The 20,564-nt window shown below is 42.8% G+C and overlaps 1 protein-coding gene across 1 annotated transcript in view; it reads right to left on the bottom strand.

Moving 5' to 3' along the window:
- Positions 1–20,564, bottom strand: part of adgb (androglobin) — a gene marked incomplete at both ends in the record, with an annotated part of 103,495 nt that overhangs the window by 72,879 nt on the left and 10,052 nt on the right. Inside the window, 4 exons of the mRNA XM_084151415.1 lie at positions 10,342–10,428; positions 14,483–14,622; positions 19,821–20,003; positions 20,210–20,281. Coding sequence (XP_084007541.1) covers positions 10,342–10,428; positions 14,483–14,622; positions 19,821–20,003; positions 20,210–20,281 — 482 coding nt within the window. The remainder of the gene's footprint in view (positions 1–10,341; positions 10,429–14,482; positions 14,623–19,820; positions 20,004–20,209; positions 20,282–20,564) is intronic.

The following is a 20,564-nucleotide window of genomic DNA, read 5'->3' on the forward strand; positions in this document are numbered from 1 at the left end:
GTTCTGCCTGCGGCTATGGAACCCTGACCTGTTCACCGGACGTGCTACCTCGTCCCGGACCTGCTGTTTTCGACTCTCTCTCTTTCTCTCTCTACCGCACACCTGCTGTCTCGACCTCATTCAGAAGATGGCGCCGACAGAGAGGCCTGCCTTGCGACTAGCTCTTAAGAAACTTTGCAGTATTTTGTTTTTTTATGTATAATTTTTTACACTATTAGCCCAGATTTTTGGGGGGGTTATTACATACAGCCGGGAATAACTATTGGATATCAGAGTGGCGGTAACTCACCAGCACTACGACCAGGAATACGATTTTCCCGAAGCGGATCCTTTGTTCGCTCCCCCCAGGACAATTGAACTGATTCCAGAGGCCGACCCAAAACAACGCCAGTGGAGGAGAGGAGGAGGAGAGGTACTCGGAGCGGCCTGCTGGGTATACTGTCTGAGTCGGTCCAGCCAGTTGGGTTCTCAGTTCATCGCGCAGACAGGAATAAATATCTCTCCGGGAAGCAGAAGGGCGGAGGTGTATGTTTCATGATTAACGACTCATTGTGTAAATCCATTTGTTCACCAGACCTAGAATACCTCACAATCAAATCCTGACCGTATTAAATCCCAAGATAATTTTCTTTGGTTATAGTCACGGCCGTGTATATCCCCCCTCAAGCCGATACCACGACGGCCCTCAAAGAACTTCACTGGACTTTATGCAAACTGGAAACCACATATCCTGAGGCTGCATTTATTGTAGCTGGGGATTTTAACAAAGCAAACTTGAGGATAAGGCTACCAAAGTTCTATCAACACATCGACTGTAGTACTCGCGGTGCTAAAACAAACGACCATTGCTATTCCAAATTCCAGGATGCCTACAAGGCCCTCCCCCGCCCTCCTGTCAGCAAATTTTACCATGACTCCATTTTGCTCATCCCTTCCTATAGGCAGAAACTCAAACAGGAAGTCCCCGTGCTAAGGACTATTGAACGCTGGTCTGACCAATCCATGCTGGTCTGACCAATCCACGCTTCAAGATTGTTTTGATCATGCAAACTGGGATATGTTACGGGTAGCTTCCGAGAATAATATAGACAAATATACTGAAACAGTGACTGAGTTTATCAAGAAGTGTATAGGAGATGTTGTACCCACTTTGACTATTAAAACCTACCCTAACCAGAAACCGTGGATAGATGGCAGCATTCGCGCAAAACTGAAAGCGAACCACCACATTTAACCATGGCAAGGTGACTGGGAATATGGCAGAATACAAACAGTGTAGCTACTCACTCCGCAAGGCAATTAAACTGGCAAAACATCAGTATAGAGACAAAGTGGAGTCACAATTCAATGGCTCAGACACGAGACGTATGTGGAAGGGTCTATAGACAATAACGGACTACAAGAGGAAAACCAGCCATGTCGCGGACACCGACGTCTTGCTTCCGGACAAGCTAAACACTGTCTTCGCCCGCTTTGAGGATAATACAGTGCCTCCGACGCAGCCCGCTACCAAGGACTGTGGGCTGTCCTTCTCCGTGGCCAACGTGAGTAAGACATTTAAGCGTGTTAACCCTCGCAAGGCTGCTGGCCCAGACAGCATCCCTAGCCGCGTCCTCAGAGCATGCGCAGACCAGCTGGCTGGTGTGTTTACAGACATATTAAATCTCTCCCTATCCCAGTCTGTTGTTCCCACATGCTTCAAGATGGCCACCATTGTTCTAGTCAAGGATCATATCACCTCTACCTTACCTGTCACCCTAGACCCACTTCAATTTGCTTACCGCCCCTATAGATCCACAGACGATGCAATCGCCATCGCACTGCACACTGCCCTATCCCATCTGGACAAGAGTTATACCTATGTAAGAATGCTGTTCATTGACTATACTCAGCATTCAACACCATAGTACCCTCCAAGTTCATCATTAAGCTTGAGGCCCTGGGTCTGAAACCCGCCCTGTGCAACTGGGTCCTGGACTTCCTGACGGGCCGCCCCCAGGTGGTGAAGGTAGGAAACAAAACCTCCACTTCGCTGATCCTCAACACTGGGGCCCCACAAGGGTGTGTGCTCAGTCCCCACTTGTACTCCCTGTTCACCCATGACTGCGTGGCAGAGCATGCCTCCAACTCAATCATCAAGTTTGCAGACGTCACAACAGTAGTAGGCTTGATTACCAACAATGACGAGTCAGCCTACAGGGAGGAGGTGAGGGCTCTGGGAGTATGGTGCCAGGAAAATAACCTCTCACTCAATATCAACAAAACAAAGGAGATGATCGTGGACTTCAGGAAACAGCAGAGGGAACACCCACAATCAACATCAAAGGTACTGCAGTGGAGAAGGTGGAAAGCTTCAAGTTCCTCGGCGTACACATCACTGACAAACTGAAATGGTCCACCCACACAAACAGTGTGGTGAAGAAGGCGCAACAGCACCTCTTCAAACTCAGGAGGCTGAAGAAATTTGGCTTTGCACCTAAAACCCTCACAAACTTATACAGATGCACAATTCAGAGGATCCTGTCTGGCTGTATCACCGCCTGGTACATCAACTGCACCGCCCGCAACCGCAGGGCTCTTCAGAGGGTGGTGCGGTCTGCCCAACGCATCACCGGGGGCAAACTACCAGCCATTCAGGACACCTACAGCACCCGATGTTCCCACGGGGGGCCAGTATGAAAAAATAATAATGTATGCACTCACTAACTGTAAGTCGCTCTGGATAAGAGTGTCTGCTAAATGACTAAAAATGTAAAAATGTTTAAAAAATTTCACAGGAAGGCCAAAAAGATAATCAAGGACAACAACCACCCGAGCCACTGCCTGTTCGCCCCGCTATCATCCAGAAGGCAAAGTCAGTACAGGTGCATCAAAGCTGAGATCGAGAGACTGAAAAACAGCTTCTATCTCAAGGCCATCAGACTGTTAAATAGCCTTCAATATCACCTTAGAGGCTGCTGCCTATATACATCCATTAGAAATCACTGTCCACTTTAATAAATCGAACACTATTCACTTTAATAATGTTTACATATCTTGCATTACTCATCTCATATGTACAGTTGAAGTCGGAAGTTTACATACACCTTAGCCAAATACATTTAAACTCAGTTTTTCACAATTGCTGACTTTTAATCCTAGTAAATATTCCCTGTTTTAGGTCAGTTAGGATCACCACTTTATTTTAAGAATGTGAAATGTCAGAATAATAGTAGAAAGAAGGATTTATTTCAGCTTTTATTTCTTTCATCGCATTCCAGTAGGTCAGAAGTTTACATACACTCAATTAGTATTTGGTAGCATTGCCTTTAAATTGTTTAACTTGGGTCAATTGTTTCGGGTAGCCTTCCACAAGCTTCCCACAATAAGTTGGGTGAATTTTGGCCCATTACTCCTGACAGAGCTGGGGTAACTGAGTCAGGTTTGTAGGCCTCCTTGCTCGCACACACTTTTTCAGTTCTGCCCACACATTTTCTATAGGATTGAGGTCAGGGCTTTGTGATGGCCACTCCAATACCTTGACTTTGTTGTCCTTAAGCCATTTTTCCACAACTTTGGAAGTATGCTTGGGGTCATTGTCCATTTGGAAGACCCATTTGCGACCAAGCTTTAACTTCCTGACTGATGTCTTGAGATGTTGCTTCAATATATCCACATAATTTTCCTTCTTCCTGACGGCATCTATTTTGTGAAGTGCACCAGTCCCTCCTGCAGCAAAGCACCCCCACAGCATGATGCTGCCACCCGCGTGCTTCACGGTTGGGATGGTGTTCTTCGGCTTGCAAGGCTTCCCCTTTTTCCTCTAAACATAACGATGGTCATTATGGCCAAACAGTTCTATTTTTGTTTCATCAGACCAGAGGACATTTCTCCAAAAAGTATGATATATTTGTCCCCATGTGCAGTTGCAAACCGTAGTCTGGCTTTTTTATGGTGGTTTTGGAGCAGTGGCTTCTTCCTTGCTGAGCGGCCTTTCAGGTTATGTCGATATAGGACTTGTTTTACTGTGGATATAGATACTTTTGTACCTGTGTCCTCCAGGTCCTTTGCTGTTGTTCTGGGATTGATTTGCACTTTTCGCACCAAAGTACTTTCATCTCTAGGAGACCGAACGCGTCTCCTTCCTGAGCAGTATGATGGCTGCGATGTCCCATGGTGTTTATAATTGCGTACTATTGTTTGTACAGATGAACGTGGCACCTTCAGGCGTTTGGAAATTGCTCCCAAGGATGAACCAGACTTGTGGAGATCTACTATTTTTTTTCGGAGGTCTTGGCTGATTTCTTTTGATTTTCCCATGATGTCAAGCAAAGACGCACTGAGTTTGAAGGTAGGCCTTGAAATACATCCACAGGTACACCTCCAATTGACTCAAATGATGTCAATTAGCCTATCAGAAGATCTAAAGCCATGACATAATTTTCTGGAATTTTCCAAGCTGTTTAAAGGCACCGTCAACTTAGTGTATGTAAACTTCTGACCCACTGGAATTGTGATACAGTGAATTATAAGTGAAATAATCTGTCTGTAAACAATTGTTGGAAATGCAAAAAGTAGATGCCAAAACTATAGTTTGTTAACAAGAAATTTGTGGAGTGGTTGAAAAATGAGTTTTAAAACTTCAGACTTCAACTGTATACAGTGAGGGAAAAAAGTATTTGATCCCCTGCTGATTTTGTACGTTTGCCCACTGACAAAGAAATGATCAGTCTATCATTTTAATGGTAGGTGTATTTGAACAGTGAGAGACAGAATAACAACAAAAAAATCCAGAAAGACGCATGTCAAAAATGTTCTACATTGATTTGCATTTTAATGAGGGAAATAAGTATTTGACCCCCTCACAAATCAGAAAGATTTCTGGCTCCCAGGTGTCTTTTATACAGGTAACGAGCTGAGACTAGGAGCACACTCTTAAAGGGAGTGCTCCTAATCTCAGCTTGTTACCTGTATAAAAGACACCTGTCCACAGAAGCAATCAATCAATCAGATTCCAAACTCTCCACCATGGCCAAGACCAAAGAGCTCTCCAAGGATGTCAGGGACAAGATTCTAGACCTACACAAGACTGGAATGGGCTACAAGACCATCACCAAGCAGCTTGGTGAGAAGGTGACAACAGTTGGTGCGATTATTCGCAAATGGAAGAAACACAAAATAACTGTCAATCTCCCTCAGCCTGGGGCTCCATGCAAGATCTCACCTCGTGGAGTTGCAATGATCATAAGAACGGTGAGGAATCAGCCCAGAACTACACAGGAGGATCTTGTCAATGATCTCAAGGCAGCTGGGACCATAGTCACTAAGAAAACAATTGGTAACACACTACGCCGTGAAGGACTGAAATCCTGCAGTGCCCGCAAGGTCCCCCTGCTCAAGAAAGCACAAATACATGCCCATCTGAAGTTTGTCAATGAACATCTGAATGATTCAGAGGAGAACTGGGTGAAAGTGTTGTGGTCAGATGAGACCAAAATGGAGCTCTTTGGCATCAACTCAACTCGCCGTGTTTTGAGGAGGAGGAATGCTGTCTATGACCCCAAGAACACCATCCCCACCGTCAAACATGGAGGTGGAAACATTATGCTTTGGGGGTGTTTTTCTGCTAAGGGGACAGGACAACTTCACCGCATCAAAGGGACGATGGACGGGGCCATGTACCGTCAAATCTTGGAGGAGAACCTCCTTCCCTCAGCCAGGGCATTGAAAATGGGTCGTGGATGGGTATTCCAGCATGACAATGACCCAAAACACACGGCCAAGGCAACAAAGGAGTGGCTCAAGAAGAAGCACATTAAGGTCCTGGAGTGGCCTAGCCAGTCTCCAGACCTTAATCCCATAAAAAATCTGTTAAGAAAAGATCTGCAAAGAGGAGTGGGACAAAATCCCTCCTGAGATGTGTGCAAACCTGGTGGCCAACTACAAGAAACGTCTGACCTCTGTGATTGCCAACAAGGGTTTTGCCACCAAGTACTAAGTCATGTTTTGCAGAGGGGTCAAATACTTATTTCCCTCATTAAAATGCAAATCAATTTATAACATTTTTAACATGCGTTTTTCTGGATTTTTTTGTTGTTATTCTGTCTCTCACTGTTCAAATAAACCTACCATTAAAATTATAGACTGATCATTTCTTTGTCAGTGGGCAAACGTACAAAATCAGCAGGGGATCAAATACTTTTTTCCCTCACTGTATACTGTATTCTATACTATTCTACTGTATCTTAGTCTTTGCCGCTCTGACATTGCTCGTCCATATATATATTTATACACTGCTCAAAAAAATTAAGGTAACACTAAAATAACACATCCTAGATCTGAATGAATGAAATAATCTTATTAAATACTTTTTTCTTTACATAGTTGAATGTGCTGACAACAAAATCACACACAAATGATCAATGGAAATCAAATGTATCAACCCATGGAGGTCTGGATTTGGAGTCATCCTCAAAATTAAAGTGGAAACCACACTACAGGCTGATCCAACTTTGATGTAATGTTCTTAAAACAAGTCAAAATGAGGCTCAGTAGTGTGTGGCCTCCACGTGCCTGTATGACCTCCCTACAACGCCTGGGCATGCTCCTGATGAGGTGGCGGATGGTCTCCTGAGGGATCTCCTCACAGACCTGGACTAAAGCATCCGCCAACTCCTGGACAGTCTGTGGTGCAACGTGGCGTTGGTGGATGGAGCGAGACATGATGTCCCAGATGTGCTCAATTGGATTCAGGTCTGGGGAACGGTCGGGCCAGTCCATAGCATCAATGCCTTCCTCTTGCAGGAACTGCTGACACACTCCAGCCACATGAGGTCTAGCATTGTCTTGCATTAGGAGGAACCCAGGGCCAACCGCACCAGCATATGGTCTCACAAGGGGTCTGAGGATCTCATCTCGGTACCTAACGGCAGTCAGGCTACCTCTGGCGAGCACATGGAGGGCTGTGCGGCCCCCCAAATAAATGCCACCCCACACCATGACTGACCCAAACCGGTCATGCTGGAGGATGTTGCAGGCAGCAGAACGTTCTCCATGGCGTCTCCAGACTCTGTCACGTCTGTCACATGTGCTCAGTGTGAACCTGCTTTCATCTGTGAAGAGCACAGGGCGCCAGTGGCGAATTTGCCAATCTTGGTGTTCTCTGGCAAATGCCAAACGTCCTGCACGGTGTTGGGCTGTAAGCACAACCCCCACCTGTGGACGTCGGGCCCTCATACCACCCTCATGGAGTCTGTTTCTGACCTTTGAGCAGACACATGCACATTTGTGGCCTGCTGGAGGTCATTTTGCAGGGCTCTGGCAGTGCTCCTCCTGCTCCTCCTTGCACAAAGGCAGAGGTAGCAGTCCTGCTGCTGGGTTGTTGCCCTCCTACAGCATCCTCCACGTCTCCTGATGTACTGGCCTGTCTCCTGGTAGCGCCTCCATGCTCTGGACACTACGCTGACAGACACAGCAAACCTTCTTCCCACAGCTCGCATTGATGTGCCATCCTGGATGAGCTGCACTACCTGAGCCACTTGTGTGGGTTGTAGACTCCGTCTCTTGCTACCACTAGAGTGAAAGCACCCTCAGCATTCAAAAGTGACCAAAACATCAGCCAGGAAGCATAGGAATTGAGAAATAGTCTGTGGTCACCACCTGCAAAACCACTCCTTTATTGGGGGTGTCTTGCTAATTGCCTATAATTTCCACCTGTTGTCTATTCCATTTGCACAACAGCATGTGAAATGTATTGTCAATCAGTGTTGCTTCCTAAGTGGACAGTTTGATTTCACAGAAGTGTGATCGACTTGGAGTTACATTGTGTTGTTTAAGTGTTTTTATTTTTTTGAGCAGTGTATATTCTTAATTCAATTGCTTTACTTATATTTGTGTGTATTGGGTATATGTTGTGAAATTGTTAGATATTACTGCACTGTCAGAGCTAGAAACACAAGCATTTCGCTACACCCGCAATAACATCTCCTAAACACGTGTATGTGACCAATAAATGTGTTTTGATTTGAATGCTCGGCTATGAAAAGCCAACTGACATTTACTCCTGAGGGACTGACCTGTTGCACCCTCTACAACCCTGCTGGTCATCTATGAACATTTGAACATCTTGACAAACAATCTGGCCTTAATGGCCATGTACTCTTATAATCTCCACCCGGCACAGCCAGAAGAGGACTGGCCACCCCTCAGAGCCTTGTTTTTTCCTAGGTTCCTGCCTTTCATGGGAGTTTTTCCTAGCTACCAGGCTTCTACATCTGCATTGCTTGCTGTTTGGGATTTTAGGCTGGGTTTCTGTATAGCACTTTGTGACATCCGCTGATGTAAAAAGGGCTTCATAAATACATTTGATTTTTTAAAATTCAATACAAAACCTAGGAGGCTCATGGTTTTCACCTCCTTCCACTGACTTACACAATAATTATGACAACTTCCAGAGGACATCCTCCAACCTATCAGAACTCTTTCAGTATGAACTAACATCTTGTTCATCTAATCAAAGATAATTAATCTAGTACTTAAAGCATAAGCTACAACTATCTACCACTGCAGTGCATAAAGTGTGGTGAGTAGTTGACTCAAAGAGAGAGAAAGACAATAGTTGAACACTTTTGAACAAATTAATTTATTCAACAACAAAAAAAGAGAGAGTGCTAGCTATATTTCGTTGAATCTTTTCTTCTTCTTAGTTTACCTTTCAATTAACAGTAAGTCGCTCTGGATAAGAGTGTCTGCTAAATAACTAAAATGTAAATGTAAATTACTTAGCTAATGCAGGTCATTTAGCCTACTCAACAACCTGACTCAAACAGAGAGGAATGCTATTTATGTTAGCTAGCTGGCTAAGCCTCTCCAACACTGCAACTCTTCCATGTCAAGGTAAACTTTCGGTTTTATTAATTTATTGCCACCGGGGCCCGCCGGTGTAACTGCTAGATGTACACTATACTGCGTGATTGTACACATTGATTGGATTGTGGGTTTACTAACAAGTTAGCTAATATGGTGACAAAAATGTGTTTATGGTATAAAGCTTGGAGAGGTTTTTGCACCTGGTCACAAACAGCTGTTGTGTTGTGCACTGAAGTCCACAAGCGAAGGAAAAAGGTGAGAGGAGAGCGCTTAGATGCAAAAAGGAATTATACAACAAGCAAAGTGATGATGCTGTATGTGGCTGCTATGAAAGTGAACTGTGTGTGCAGGTGATCAGGGGTGTATTCATTCCGCCGATTCTGTTGCAAAACTTTCTTTAACTGAAGCAAACGGAATTAAACGGGGATGGACCTACCTGAATTTGTCCATAATAAACTCATTTTAGACTTCAGTTTGGACTAATGATTACACCCCAGATCAACTAGATGCAGGCAAGAGTGTGCAAGGCAGTATTGAATGTGTCACTGTCTGTCACCTTGATTACTCCAATTTGTCTCTCGATCTGTGCACCTACGTTATAAACTTTCATTTGTAGGCTAGGTTGAAGAAACCTCATGATGGGTATAGGGCAAATTTGGGTATCATGTAGTAGCCTAAACCTATCGATGTTACATTGAGCTGGGTGAATTGAATATGAATGACGGTCATCCAATATGTTGTAATAAAAAAATTAAAGAATGTCCTTCCTAATCTTAAAATGGCACCGACCGCCACTGGTGTGTGTGTACGTGTACATGTCTGTGTGTGTGTTCTCAACCCCACAGTACTGTTTCCTGGTAGTGTGTGTGTGTGTTCCTACCCCCATCCAGGTTTAACATGGAGTAAATTACAATGGGACCTCCCACAGCCCCTCGACCCCTGTAGAACTGCCACACTAACACTAGCCTGGTGGGTGTCTGTATGTCTGTGTGTGATAGATAGAAAGTAGGAGAGAGAGGAAAAAATAGGGAGAGAGAAGAAGACTGTGTGTTTTTGTGTGCCTCAGCACACACACACACACACACACACACACACACTCACACCCTGACTGTGTTGGCTGATAGGGTCCCCAGGGGGTCCACTAACAACAGCTAACCTACTGAGGTGGAGAGAACACCCTCCTGCTTCCCCGAACACAGTTTATCCTCTTAAAGTTGAATTGAAGAGGAGTCAAGCCCCAGCACTTGCAGTCCCTCACTGCATCCACAAAGGTACCAGGCCTTTAGGTACCAGGCCTCATAGGTCAAAATGGACTCTTGGTTTTTAACAACAAAAGCAACAGGGAATATTATATTGTACAAAACAAGGGTCTAATAAAGTGTGGATGTGAAAAACTAAAGCTACAAAAGGAGGATAACCCTACTTGAATGAACAGAAATAGAACAGGACAAATGGATGAGGAGAAGAGAAGAGATAAGTGGATGATGACCCTACTGTAGAGGCATGAGTTCAGGTATCCATCCGGTCAGAGCATGGATGACAGTGAACTCTCCCAGCTCCTTCGTCTGTCCTGACACCACACTGCAACACAAACACACATATATTGTACAAACACATTACACCACAATGTACAAAACGCACATTAGGAAACCACAGCTAAATTGACTACTGTAGTCCCGACTAACACTCACACAGAGATATTCACAGTATCACAGCAGGGAGATTTGACCTAGCAGCAATTAGATGGGATAGTCAGAGACAGACAGAAGCTTCTCAGGCATACAGAGGAAAACAAAGTAATTTTATGCTTGATTGTTTATGAAATACACAAACATAGAAGTTGATATCAGAGAAACCCCGGGAACTCTGTCATATGATCTGTGTGTGTATGTCTGTCTGTCTGTGGGTGTGTGTGTGCGTGCATGCGTCTGTTTGTGTGGGTGTATGTGTGTGTGTGTGTGCGGGTGTACTGGTAGTGTTTTTGTACTGAAACAGATGTTTGTGGGTCTAATTGCACCTCATGGGACACTGTGCCCAATCTGTCCAGTAGACAGTAATGAATCATAAAATGGAAATTGATCAATGTTTACTGTATGGCCCTACTCAATATCTAACACTGAAAAACTATAAACCATCCTAAAAATGTGACTGAACTCCATACTGTGCTTCACTGTGATTTCTATAAAAAGCACACCAACCAAAATGGATATGGAAGATTCAAGATTTAGACTATGATTTTATGATAAGCCATGCAGACAGACACATGGTCAAAGTTTTTTCAGAGCTGTATCTCTTTTGAACTTTTACTGGGGTTATAAAAGATTCACAAGCAGAGACACCGGATTTCCTGTCTGAGATGAAACATTTATGTCCCAACCTTTGACAACCATAAAACCACAACAACAACATACAGTAAATCCTACAATCACACGCACGCACAAGCCACCAAATTGTAGAGTGACAGACTGGGGAATCGACCCAGTGTGTCTGTTTCTATAATGTCAACAAAATAGCCCAGCAGTGTGTGTGTGTTGTGTGTGTGTTGCTGTAGTGCTTTGTTTACTTACCTTCCCAAGCATGTACAGTAATAAAGTCCTGTGTAAACATATGGGGAGGTATACTGAGGCTGAAATGAATGGCCTAACGGTCTATGCCGCTGCCTACGGTGCCAGTGTTTCCCAGAGGATTCTTTTTCAGAAGCAGTGACAAAGGTCATATCTTTTTGGTAGAACGACTGAATGAATGTCACTTCTGGTGACTTCAAAAAAAAAAGGACATTCCACTCCAAAATGCATGAACGTTTAATTATGTTGACACCATCAGAAATATACTGTAACTGATGCGAGCACTGCCTTGTAGGGAGATGATGAGGAGCAAGTGTTGGTTGTGTGCTCGTGGCTCTCATTTGCGCCACTGCTCATTTTGTTTTGCTACAAATATATGTTGAAACTTGTCACTGATTTAAAAGGGTTAGGGAAAGATTTAGGCAATTAAGCCCTTTTTCTGCTTACCCAGTCAGATTAACTAATGGGTAACATTTGTATGTCTCTGCATGCAGTTTGAAGGAAGTTGAAGGTAGCTTTGTGAGCCATTGCTAACTAGCATTAGCACAATGACTGGAAGTCTACGGGAACATAGAATTTCAATCATTGCGCCAATGCTAGTTAGAAACTTTCTTCAAACTGCACGCAGAGACATACAAATGGTATCCATGAGTTCATTTGACTCTGGGTAAGAAGAAAAAGGGCTTAATTGCCAAAATCTCGCACTATCCCTTTAAAAGCGCGGCAGAAATATTTATATATATATATACACACTACACATTTTTTTTACAGTTATTTATTCTTATTCATTTTTTTATTATACTTTTTAGAGTGGCTGCAACAATTTAGCAGCAGCGGGGCACCGCTGCTAAACGAATGCAGGGGAAACACTGGGTGCACATATATCGCTGCAGCATGGGTTCAATTCCGGCCTACTGGAATTTCAGCACACTCTCCTTCCCTCTCAACTTCTGTCCTATCCAATAATAATTGTTTATTATTATTATATATATATATATATATATATTTTTTTTTAATACAAAGAATACATGTGAGTTGTACTTTCTAAGCACCGTGGTAGTACTAAGGACTGATAATAGGGTGTGTGCCAGGGGAGAACGGCTTCCACCTCTCATTGAAGCCACGGAAGTTCAATGCCGACCTTGGTACTGCAGGCATTGTTTGCAGATAACAGGATCCCCTATTATAGTGAATTGAAAAATGGCAATCTTCGTGGTCAATCTTTGTGTAAATATATATTTTTTAAGACAATCATGGTGCCAATAATTGCTTCTAATACACCAGATGTATGTCCTTGAACCGATTATTTTAAAATCGCACACAGAAGAAGTTAAGGATAATTTAGTTGCTGATGGCAGCCTGCTGTACCCCATTTGGCCTTCAATTTGAGTTACTCAATGAGAGGGGACAGCACTGCAATGTCACTTCCTGGAGTAGCTCAAACAGCGCATGTTCTGTCTCCATGAGACGCCGTCTTAACCGACTTAACTTGGCTTCAATGCACCATTGAGTCTTCACATAGGAATTAAATAAATACTACAGTTTACTATAGAACACTACAGTACTTATTATTACAATTCTGTATTAAACTGTAGAATACTATACCACACTCTGTGGTATCCCTCGATTATGTGTAGTACTTACTATAGCATTTTGTAGTATACTGTAGAATACTATAGTAAACACTAGTCATTTTCTCAAAAACACTCATTTTTTAACTATATTAAATACTATAGTATTTCATTTGCATATACCCTGCCCATTCCCCTCCCACATATCCCAATTTGTGCCACCCATAAGTAAGAAACCTACATGCCAAGTATAGACCATATATTGTGTTCCTTAAACGTTATAGAAAAGAGCAGAAGCTCTAAATGGATAGTCCTACCTACCTACAGGTTATGGAATATTTTCTCTTTTAGTATTTTTCCAGTAGGTTTCCTCAAGGAGAAAGCTTCCACTTCTATGTCAAAGATAATAAAATAAAAACACTATAGTAAATACTACAGTAATGTCAGAAAAAACACTACTGTAAATACTACAGTATATTACAGTCCACAAAAACACTACAGTAAATACTACAGTATACTACAATCCGTAAAAACACTACATTAAACTTTTTGTGAGACCCGATCAAATTCACATATAAGTATAGATCTATCATTCTACTTGAAAGCAAGTCTAAGAAGCAGTAGATATTTTCAATGTCCACTATTTCTATGCTTCCCGTTCTTAAGTTTTGTTTTTGCGTCTTTTACTTTCGGTTTTATACACCAGCTTCAAACCTCTGAAACAACAATATTTTTGGTTATGGAAAATATATTTCACAGCGGTTTAGATGGTACAATTATTCTCTACACTATACTCTCTTATTTTGTCACATAAACTGAAATTAGGCAAATTATTAGCATTTTAGCAACCAGGAAATGGTGGAGCGATTTCTGCATAGTGCAACTTCAACTGTAAATACTACAGTATACTACAGTTTACTAAAGTAAATGCTACAGTATTTACTGTAGTGTTTCTGCAGACTTACATTTACATTTACATTTTAGTCATTTAGCAGACGCTCTTATCCAGAGCGACTTACAGTTAGTGCATACATTATTTTTATCGAACCCACAACCCTGGCGTTGCAAACGCCATGCTCTACCAACTGAGCTACATCCCCTGCCGGCCAAATCCCTCCCCTACCCTGGACGACGCTGGGCCAATTGTGCGCGCCGCCCCATGGGTCTCCCGGTCGCGGCCGGCTACGACAGAGCCTGGATACGAACCAGGATCTCTAGTGGCACAGCTAGCACTGCGATGCAGCGCCTTAGACCGCTGCGCCACTCGGGAGTGCAAAAACCCTACAGTGAATACTACAGTAAAGTCCACAAAAACACTACAGTTAATACTATAGTATTTTTTTTTCATGTGGGTGGTGTCATATGATCGATTGCTTTGTCCATTCATATAAACAGTCATTGGTTTGTGCCCCCCCTGTAATTGAAGTTGATTGTTGGTTTGTGTCCCCTCTTTAGGGTGGTTTTGAGGTTTCAGTAGGATTTAACTATGGTTGAACTCACTCTGTGTTGGCCAGTTTAATGATGGCCTTGGCCAGCAGCATGGGCCACAGCTCTGATTGGTTGGTGGTGGCAGGAAGCAGCAGGTTGTTGTCCTCATCAAACGGCAACGCATCGTCCACCGTGATCTTCCTCCAGCAGCCCTGACAGATGGGGGAGAAAAAAAGAGCCAACAGATGAGGAGGGAACAATAGAGCGAGGGGAGGTGGGGAGCAAGAGGGCAAGTAAGAGAGAGAGCGATAGAAATTGGAAATTGACAGAGAGAACAGTGAGCTTCATTTACCAGCCCATTACAGTATCAATACTTTCAGTGTATCGTTCTTTATTCTTTAGATTTGTTTAATAGGCTGGATATAATCCAATTTCCACTGACCAGGCAGTCAATGTTGAGAAAACTGCAGAATATGGGAGTGTTGACTTCAATCGATTTGCTGTTTGAAACATCAGGGACTAATCCAATAGTGACTGGTCTGTACTAGCGCTGTGTAGGCAATGCTATTTGAAATGGAGCTCTACTATATAAGTGGTCCTTATTACATCTATTGTCCATTTGTCATGTAGGTACTGTATTTGATTGCAGCACCCTTGAGTATGATTCACAAACACCAGAGAGCATCACTACAGTTATTAAATACAGATGGGAAGAGATGGAGAAGTGGTGAGCTGGGACACTTTCACACAGCACAGTTGCTAAGTGAAAATCTTCCTAGGAAACCCATTTATTTTTAATTCATATAGCTAACCTATTTAGCTATTGAAGATGGACATTCCTACACCCACCATTCCATTTACCCTGCCTCTCTCCTTCTAGGAATCCATATTCTCTCTTCTACCCAGTGGCAGACAGGCAGCCTATCAGTGTTCTCTATGTCCACTGGCTGTCTGTGGGAGTTACACAGTGAAATATAGTGACGTGCAGCATCAGTCTTTAGACGCACAGTGTAATCTGACTGACTGATCACAGCTGTGCCTCTCTCTCGGTCTCATTGTCCTCCCCCCATCCTAATCATCCCCCTCAGGAGCTGCTCAACCTTTCTGCAGATGAGACTGGACAGGGTGTGAAGGAGCTAACTTCATGAAGAGAGAGGGAGAGATGCAGAGGAGTATGTGAGAGAAAGGGCGGGAGGAAGAGGAAAAGAGACAGAGAGATAAACAAGGAGAGAGAGGGGAAGAGCGAGAGAGCGAGAGGTGATGAGAGAAAGCGAGAGTCGAGAGAGGGGAAGAGAGAAAGGAAGCGAGGGGATGGCGTATTATGTCTCCATATCCATCTGTTAGCATGCTAGTGTTGGCACGGGAGCTGCTGCCTCCAATCTTGTCATGCATGCCAGTGAGTTTAACTGTTACATTCTCTCTTCCTCCTATACCTCACAATCCCTTTCGTATTGCTGTGTTTGATACGCTTATGTTTAAAAACTTATATTTTCGACATTGAAAATCCAACAATTTGATAAAAATGTAATAGGCCTATCTTCACCACCCAAGAAAATGTTGCAAATGTATTGAAAATGAAATACAGAAATATCTAATTTACATAGGTTTTCACACCCCTGAGTTAATACTTTGTAGAAGCACCTTTGTCAGTGATTACAGCTGTGAGTGTTTCTGGGTAAGTCTCAAGAGCTTTCCACACCTGGATTGTACAACATTTGCCCATTATTATTTTCAAAATTCTTCAAGCTCTGTCAAGTTGGTTGTTGTTCATTGCTAGACAACCATTTTCCGGTTTTGCCATATTTTTCAAGTAGATTTAAGTCAAAACTTTAAATTGGCCACTCAGGAACATTCACTGTTCAAGCAACTCCAGTGTAGATTTGGCCTTGTGTTTTAGGTTATTTCCCTGCTGAAAGGTGAATTCATCTCCCAGTGTCTGGTGGAAAGCAGACTGAACCAGGTTTTTCTCTAGGGTTTTGCCTATGTTTAGCTCCATTCTGTTTCTATTTTATCCTGAAAAATTCCCCAGTCCTTAATGATTACAAGCATACCCATAACATGATGCAGCCACCACTCTGCTTGAAAATATGGAGAGTGGTACTCAGTAATGTGTTGTATTGGATTTGCCCCAAATATAACACTTTGTATTCAGGACAAAAAGTTAATTGCTTTGCCACATTTTTTGCAGTATTACTTTAATGCCTTTGATTCTGTACAGGCTTCCTTCTTTTCATTCTGTCACTTAGGATCGTATTGTGAAGTAACTACAATGTTTTTGATCCATCCTCAGTTTTCTCCTATCATAGCCATTAAACTCTGTAACTGTTTTAATGTCACCATTGATCTCATGGTGAAATCCCTGAGCGGTTTCATTCCTCTCCGGCAACTGAGTTAGGAAGGACGCCTGTATCTTTGTAGTGACAGGGTGTATTGATACACCATCCAAAGTGTAATTAATAAAAAAAAAACTGTTTTAACCCATCTACCAATAGGTGCCCTTCTTTGCGATGCATTGGAAAACCTCCCTGGTCTTTATCGTTGAATCTGTGTTTGAAATTCACTGCTCGACTAAGGGACCTTACAGATAATTGTATGTGTGGGGTACAGAGATGAGGTAGTCATTCAAAAATCATGTTAAACACTATTATTGCACACAGAGTGAGTCCATGCAACTTATTATGTGACCTGTTAAGCAGATTTTTACTCCTGAACTTATTTATGCTTGCCATAAAAAAGGGGTTGAATACTTATTGACTCAAGACATTTCAGCTTTTCATTTTTAATTAATTTGTAAAAAATTACGAAAAACATAATTCTACTTCGAAATTATGGGGTATTGTGTGTAGGCGAGTGACAAAAAATCTCAATGTAATCCCTTTAAAATTCAGGCTGTAACACAACAAAATGTGGAAAAAGCCAAGGAGTTTCAATACTTTCTGCAGGCACTGTATCAGTGGAGGCTGGTGGGAGGAGCTATAGGAGGACGTGCTAATTGTAATGGCTGGAATGGAATCAATTGAACGGTATCAAACATTTGGAAACCACATGTTTGACTCTGTTCCATTATTCCATTCCAGCCATTACAATGAGCCGGTCCTCCTACAACTCCTCCCACCAGACTGCACTGTACAGTGGGAAAAAAAGTATTTAGTCAGCCACCAATTGTGCAAGTTCTCCCACTTAAAAAGATGAGAGAGGCCTGTAATTTTCATCATAGGTACACGTCAACTATGACAGACAAATTGAGAATTTTTTTTTCAGAAAATCACATTGTAGGATTTTTTATGAATTTATTTGCAAATTATGGTGGAAAATAAGTATTTGGTCACCTACAAACAAGCAAGATTTCTGGCTCTCACAGACCTGTAACTTCTTCTTTAAGAGGCTCCTCTGTCCTCCACTCGTTACCTGTATTAATGGCACCTGTTTGAACTTGTTATCAGTATAAAAGACACCTGTCCACAACCTCAAACAGTCACACTCCAAACTCCACTATGGCCAAGACCAAAGAGCTGTCAAAGGACACCAGTAACAAAATTGTAGACCTGCACCAGGCTGGGAAGACTGAATCTGCAATAGGTAAGCAGCTTGGTTTGAAGAAATCAACTGTGGGAGCAATTATTAGGAAATGGAAGACATACAAGACCACTGATAATCTCCCTCGATCTGGGGCTCCACGCAAGATCTCATCCCGTGGGGTCAAAATGATCACAAGAACGGTGAGCAAAAATCCCAGAACCACACGGGGGGACCTAGTGAATGACCTGCAGAGAGCTGGGACCAAAGTAACAAAGCCTACCATCAGTAACACACTACGCCGCCAGGGACTCAAATCCTGTAGTGACAGACGTGTCCCCCTGCTTAAGCCAGTACATGTCCAGGCCCGTCTGAAGTTTGCTAGAGTGCATTTGGATGATCCAGAAGAGGATTGGGAGAATGTCATATGGTCAGATGAAACCAAAATAGAACTTTTTGGTAAAAACTTAACTCGTCGTGTTTGGAGGACAAAGAATGCTGAGTTGCATCCAAAGAACACCATACCTACTGTGAAGCATGGGGGTGGAAACATCATGCTTTGGGGCTGTTTTTCTGCAAAGGGACCAGGACGACTGATCCGTGTAAAGGAAAGAATGAATGGGGCCATGTATCGTGAGATTTTGAGTGAAAACCTCCTTCCATCAGCAAGGGCATTGAAGATGAAACGTGGCTGGGTCTTTCAGCATGACAATGATCCCAAACACACCGCCCGGGCAACGAAGGAGTGGCTTCGTAAGAAACATTTCAAGGTCCTGGATTGGCCTAGCCAGTCTCCAGATCTCAACCCCATAGAAAATCTTTGGAGGGAGTTGAAAGTCTGTGTTGCCCAGCGACAGCCCCAAAACATCACTGCTCTAGAGGAGATCTGCATGGAGGAATGGGCCAAAATACCAGCAACAGTGTGTGAAAACCTTGTGAAGACTTACAGAAAACGTTTGACCTGTGTCATTGCCAACAAAGGGTATATAACAAAGTATTGAGAAACTTTAGTTATTGACCAAATGCTTATTTTCCACCATAATTTGCAAATAAATGCATAAAAAATCCTACAATGTGATTTTCTGGAGAATTTCTTTTCATTTTGTCTGTCATAGTTGACGTGTACCTATGATGAAAATTACAGGCCTCTCTCATCTTTTTAAGTGGGAGAACTTGCACAATTGGTGGCTGACTAAATACTTTTTTCCCCCACTGTATGTATCATCATACCTCATACTGACTACTGACATTGCTTTGAAATTACCCCACAAAACAGGAAGACCCATAGCATGACTGAGTGCCACCGCCTTGCTGTCATAAAAGTGTCCCACTGACTGATATCCTGAGGCAGATGACTCCTGTTATACCCTATCAATTCATCAGACGATGTGCAAAGCCTCCTCACATTAACACAGCAGCGAGACTGATTGATTCGTGCCTGAGTGGATGAGGCTGGGCTGCATCCTCTATTCTCTGTGTAGCCCTCTGAAATTAATGATGGATTGTCTTTTTCTCCTAGGTGAACAGGTGGAAATTAGCTGACTGGTGGAGTTTGGATACAACAATATGTTTGTGTCTTAACAACCTCAGGGTATGCGGGACGTTCAGACATGATTTAACATGGTAAGAACATGAGGGTAAATTAAAACACTTGGAAGCTACAAATAGAGTAGCATTTACTGTATCTTGTAAAGTGGAAAATATTTCATGCTAATAATACTATACTCCATAGGGCAGACCAGTTCCACAGTCCCAGATTAACAGACCCAGATTAAGCCTATATTCCTGGACTAAAAAGTGCTCTCAATGAAGACTGAGTCCAGGGGTACTGCAGGGGTAAACTGGGTCAGAGAAACTAGGCCTATAATCTGTTTTGACTACACCTATCACTCACCATCCAGTAGAGTTTGACCACGTACTTCCCATAGACGTTATAGAGAGGCATGTGGCCCTTGACCACCTTACACAGGGAGTAGATGTGTTCCCAAGGCTTCCAGACGTCCGATCCCTGCTCTACTGACGTCCCATTACAGATCTTCCACACTATGTAGATCTCACTCACTATCCACCTGAAGAGCTGGGGAGAGGGACATAATGGAAAAAACAAAACAATCTATTGATCAATGACTAAATTACTTTAATGAACCAATTCAATCAATCACTTAATCTATAAGTGTCCCTATGTCATTCATTACTGTCCATCAGAAATCACTGTTAGATGACAACAGTGTGATAAGCCTTTACGAAAAGGTAAGTCAAGTAAAGTCTGTGGAGAGCGCTTACCTCACTGCAGAGCAGGTGCTCATTGGCTGCGGTCAGGTCAAATGATGATTCGTTCTCCACTATTACCGGAGGCTAGTATAAAATGCATGATATGTTTTTAACATGGGAACAAAATAATGGAATGGAAACAATGCTTTTCTATGATGCATCAAACAACCCCCTTTCCCACTTCTAAAGTGATGGACGCCTGGGCTCTGTGCAGTCAATGATGTTCTGAAAGTTACTGAACTGCAAAATGAAACATTACACAGACACATTTTGTAAAACGGCGTTGGGAAGTTTACTAGATTACCCTCTGAAAAACAGGTTACCCATGTAAAATTGAAATATTCATGAAACAATAATTTTACTTTTC

This window comes from Coregonus lavaretus (assembly GCF_964263955.1).
Source record: "Coregonus lavaretus genome assembly, chromosome: 33".
NCBI lineage: Eukaryota > Metazoa > Chordata > Actinopteri > Salmoniformes > Salmonidae > Coregonus > Coregonus lavaretus.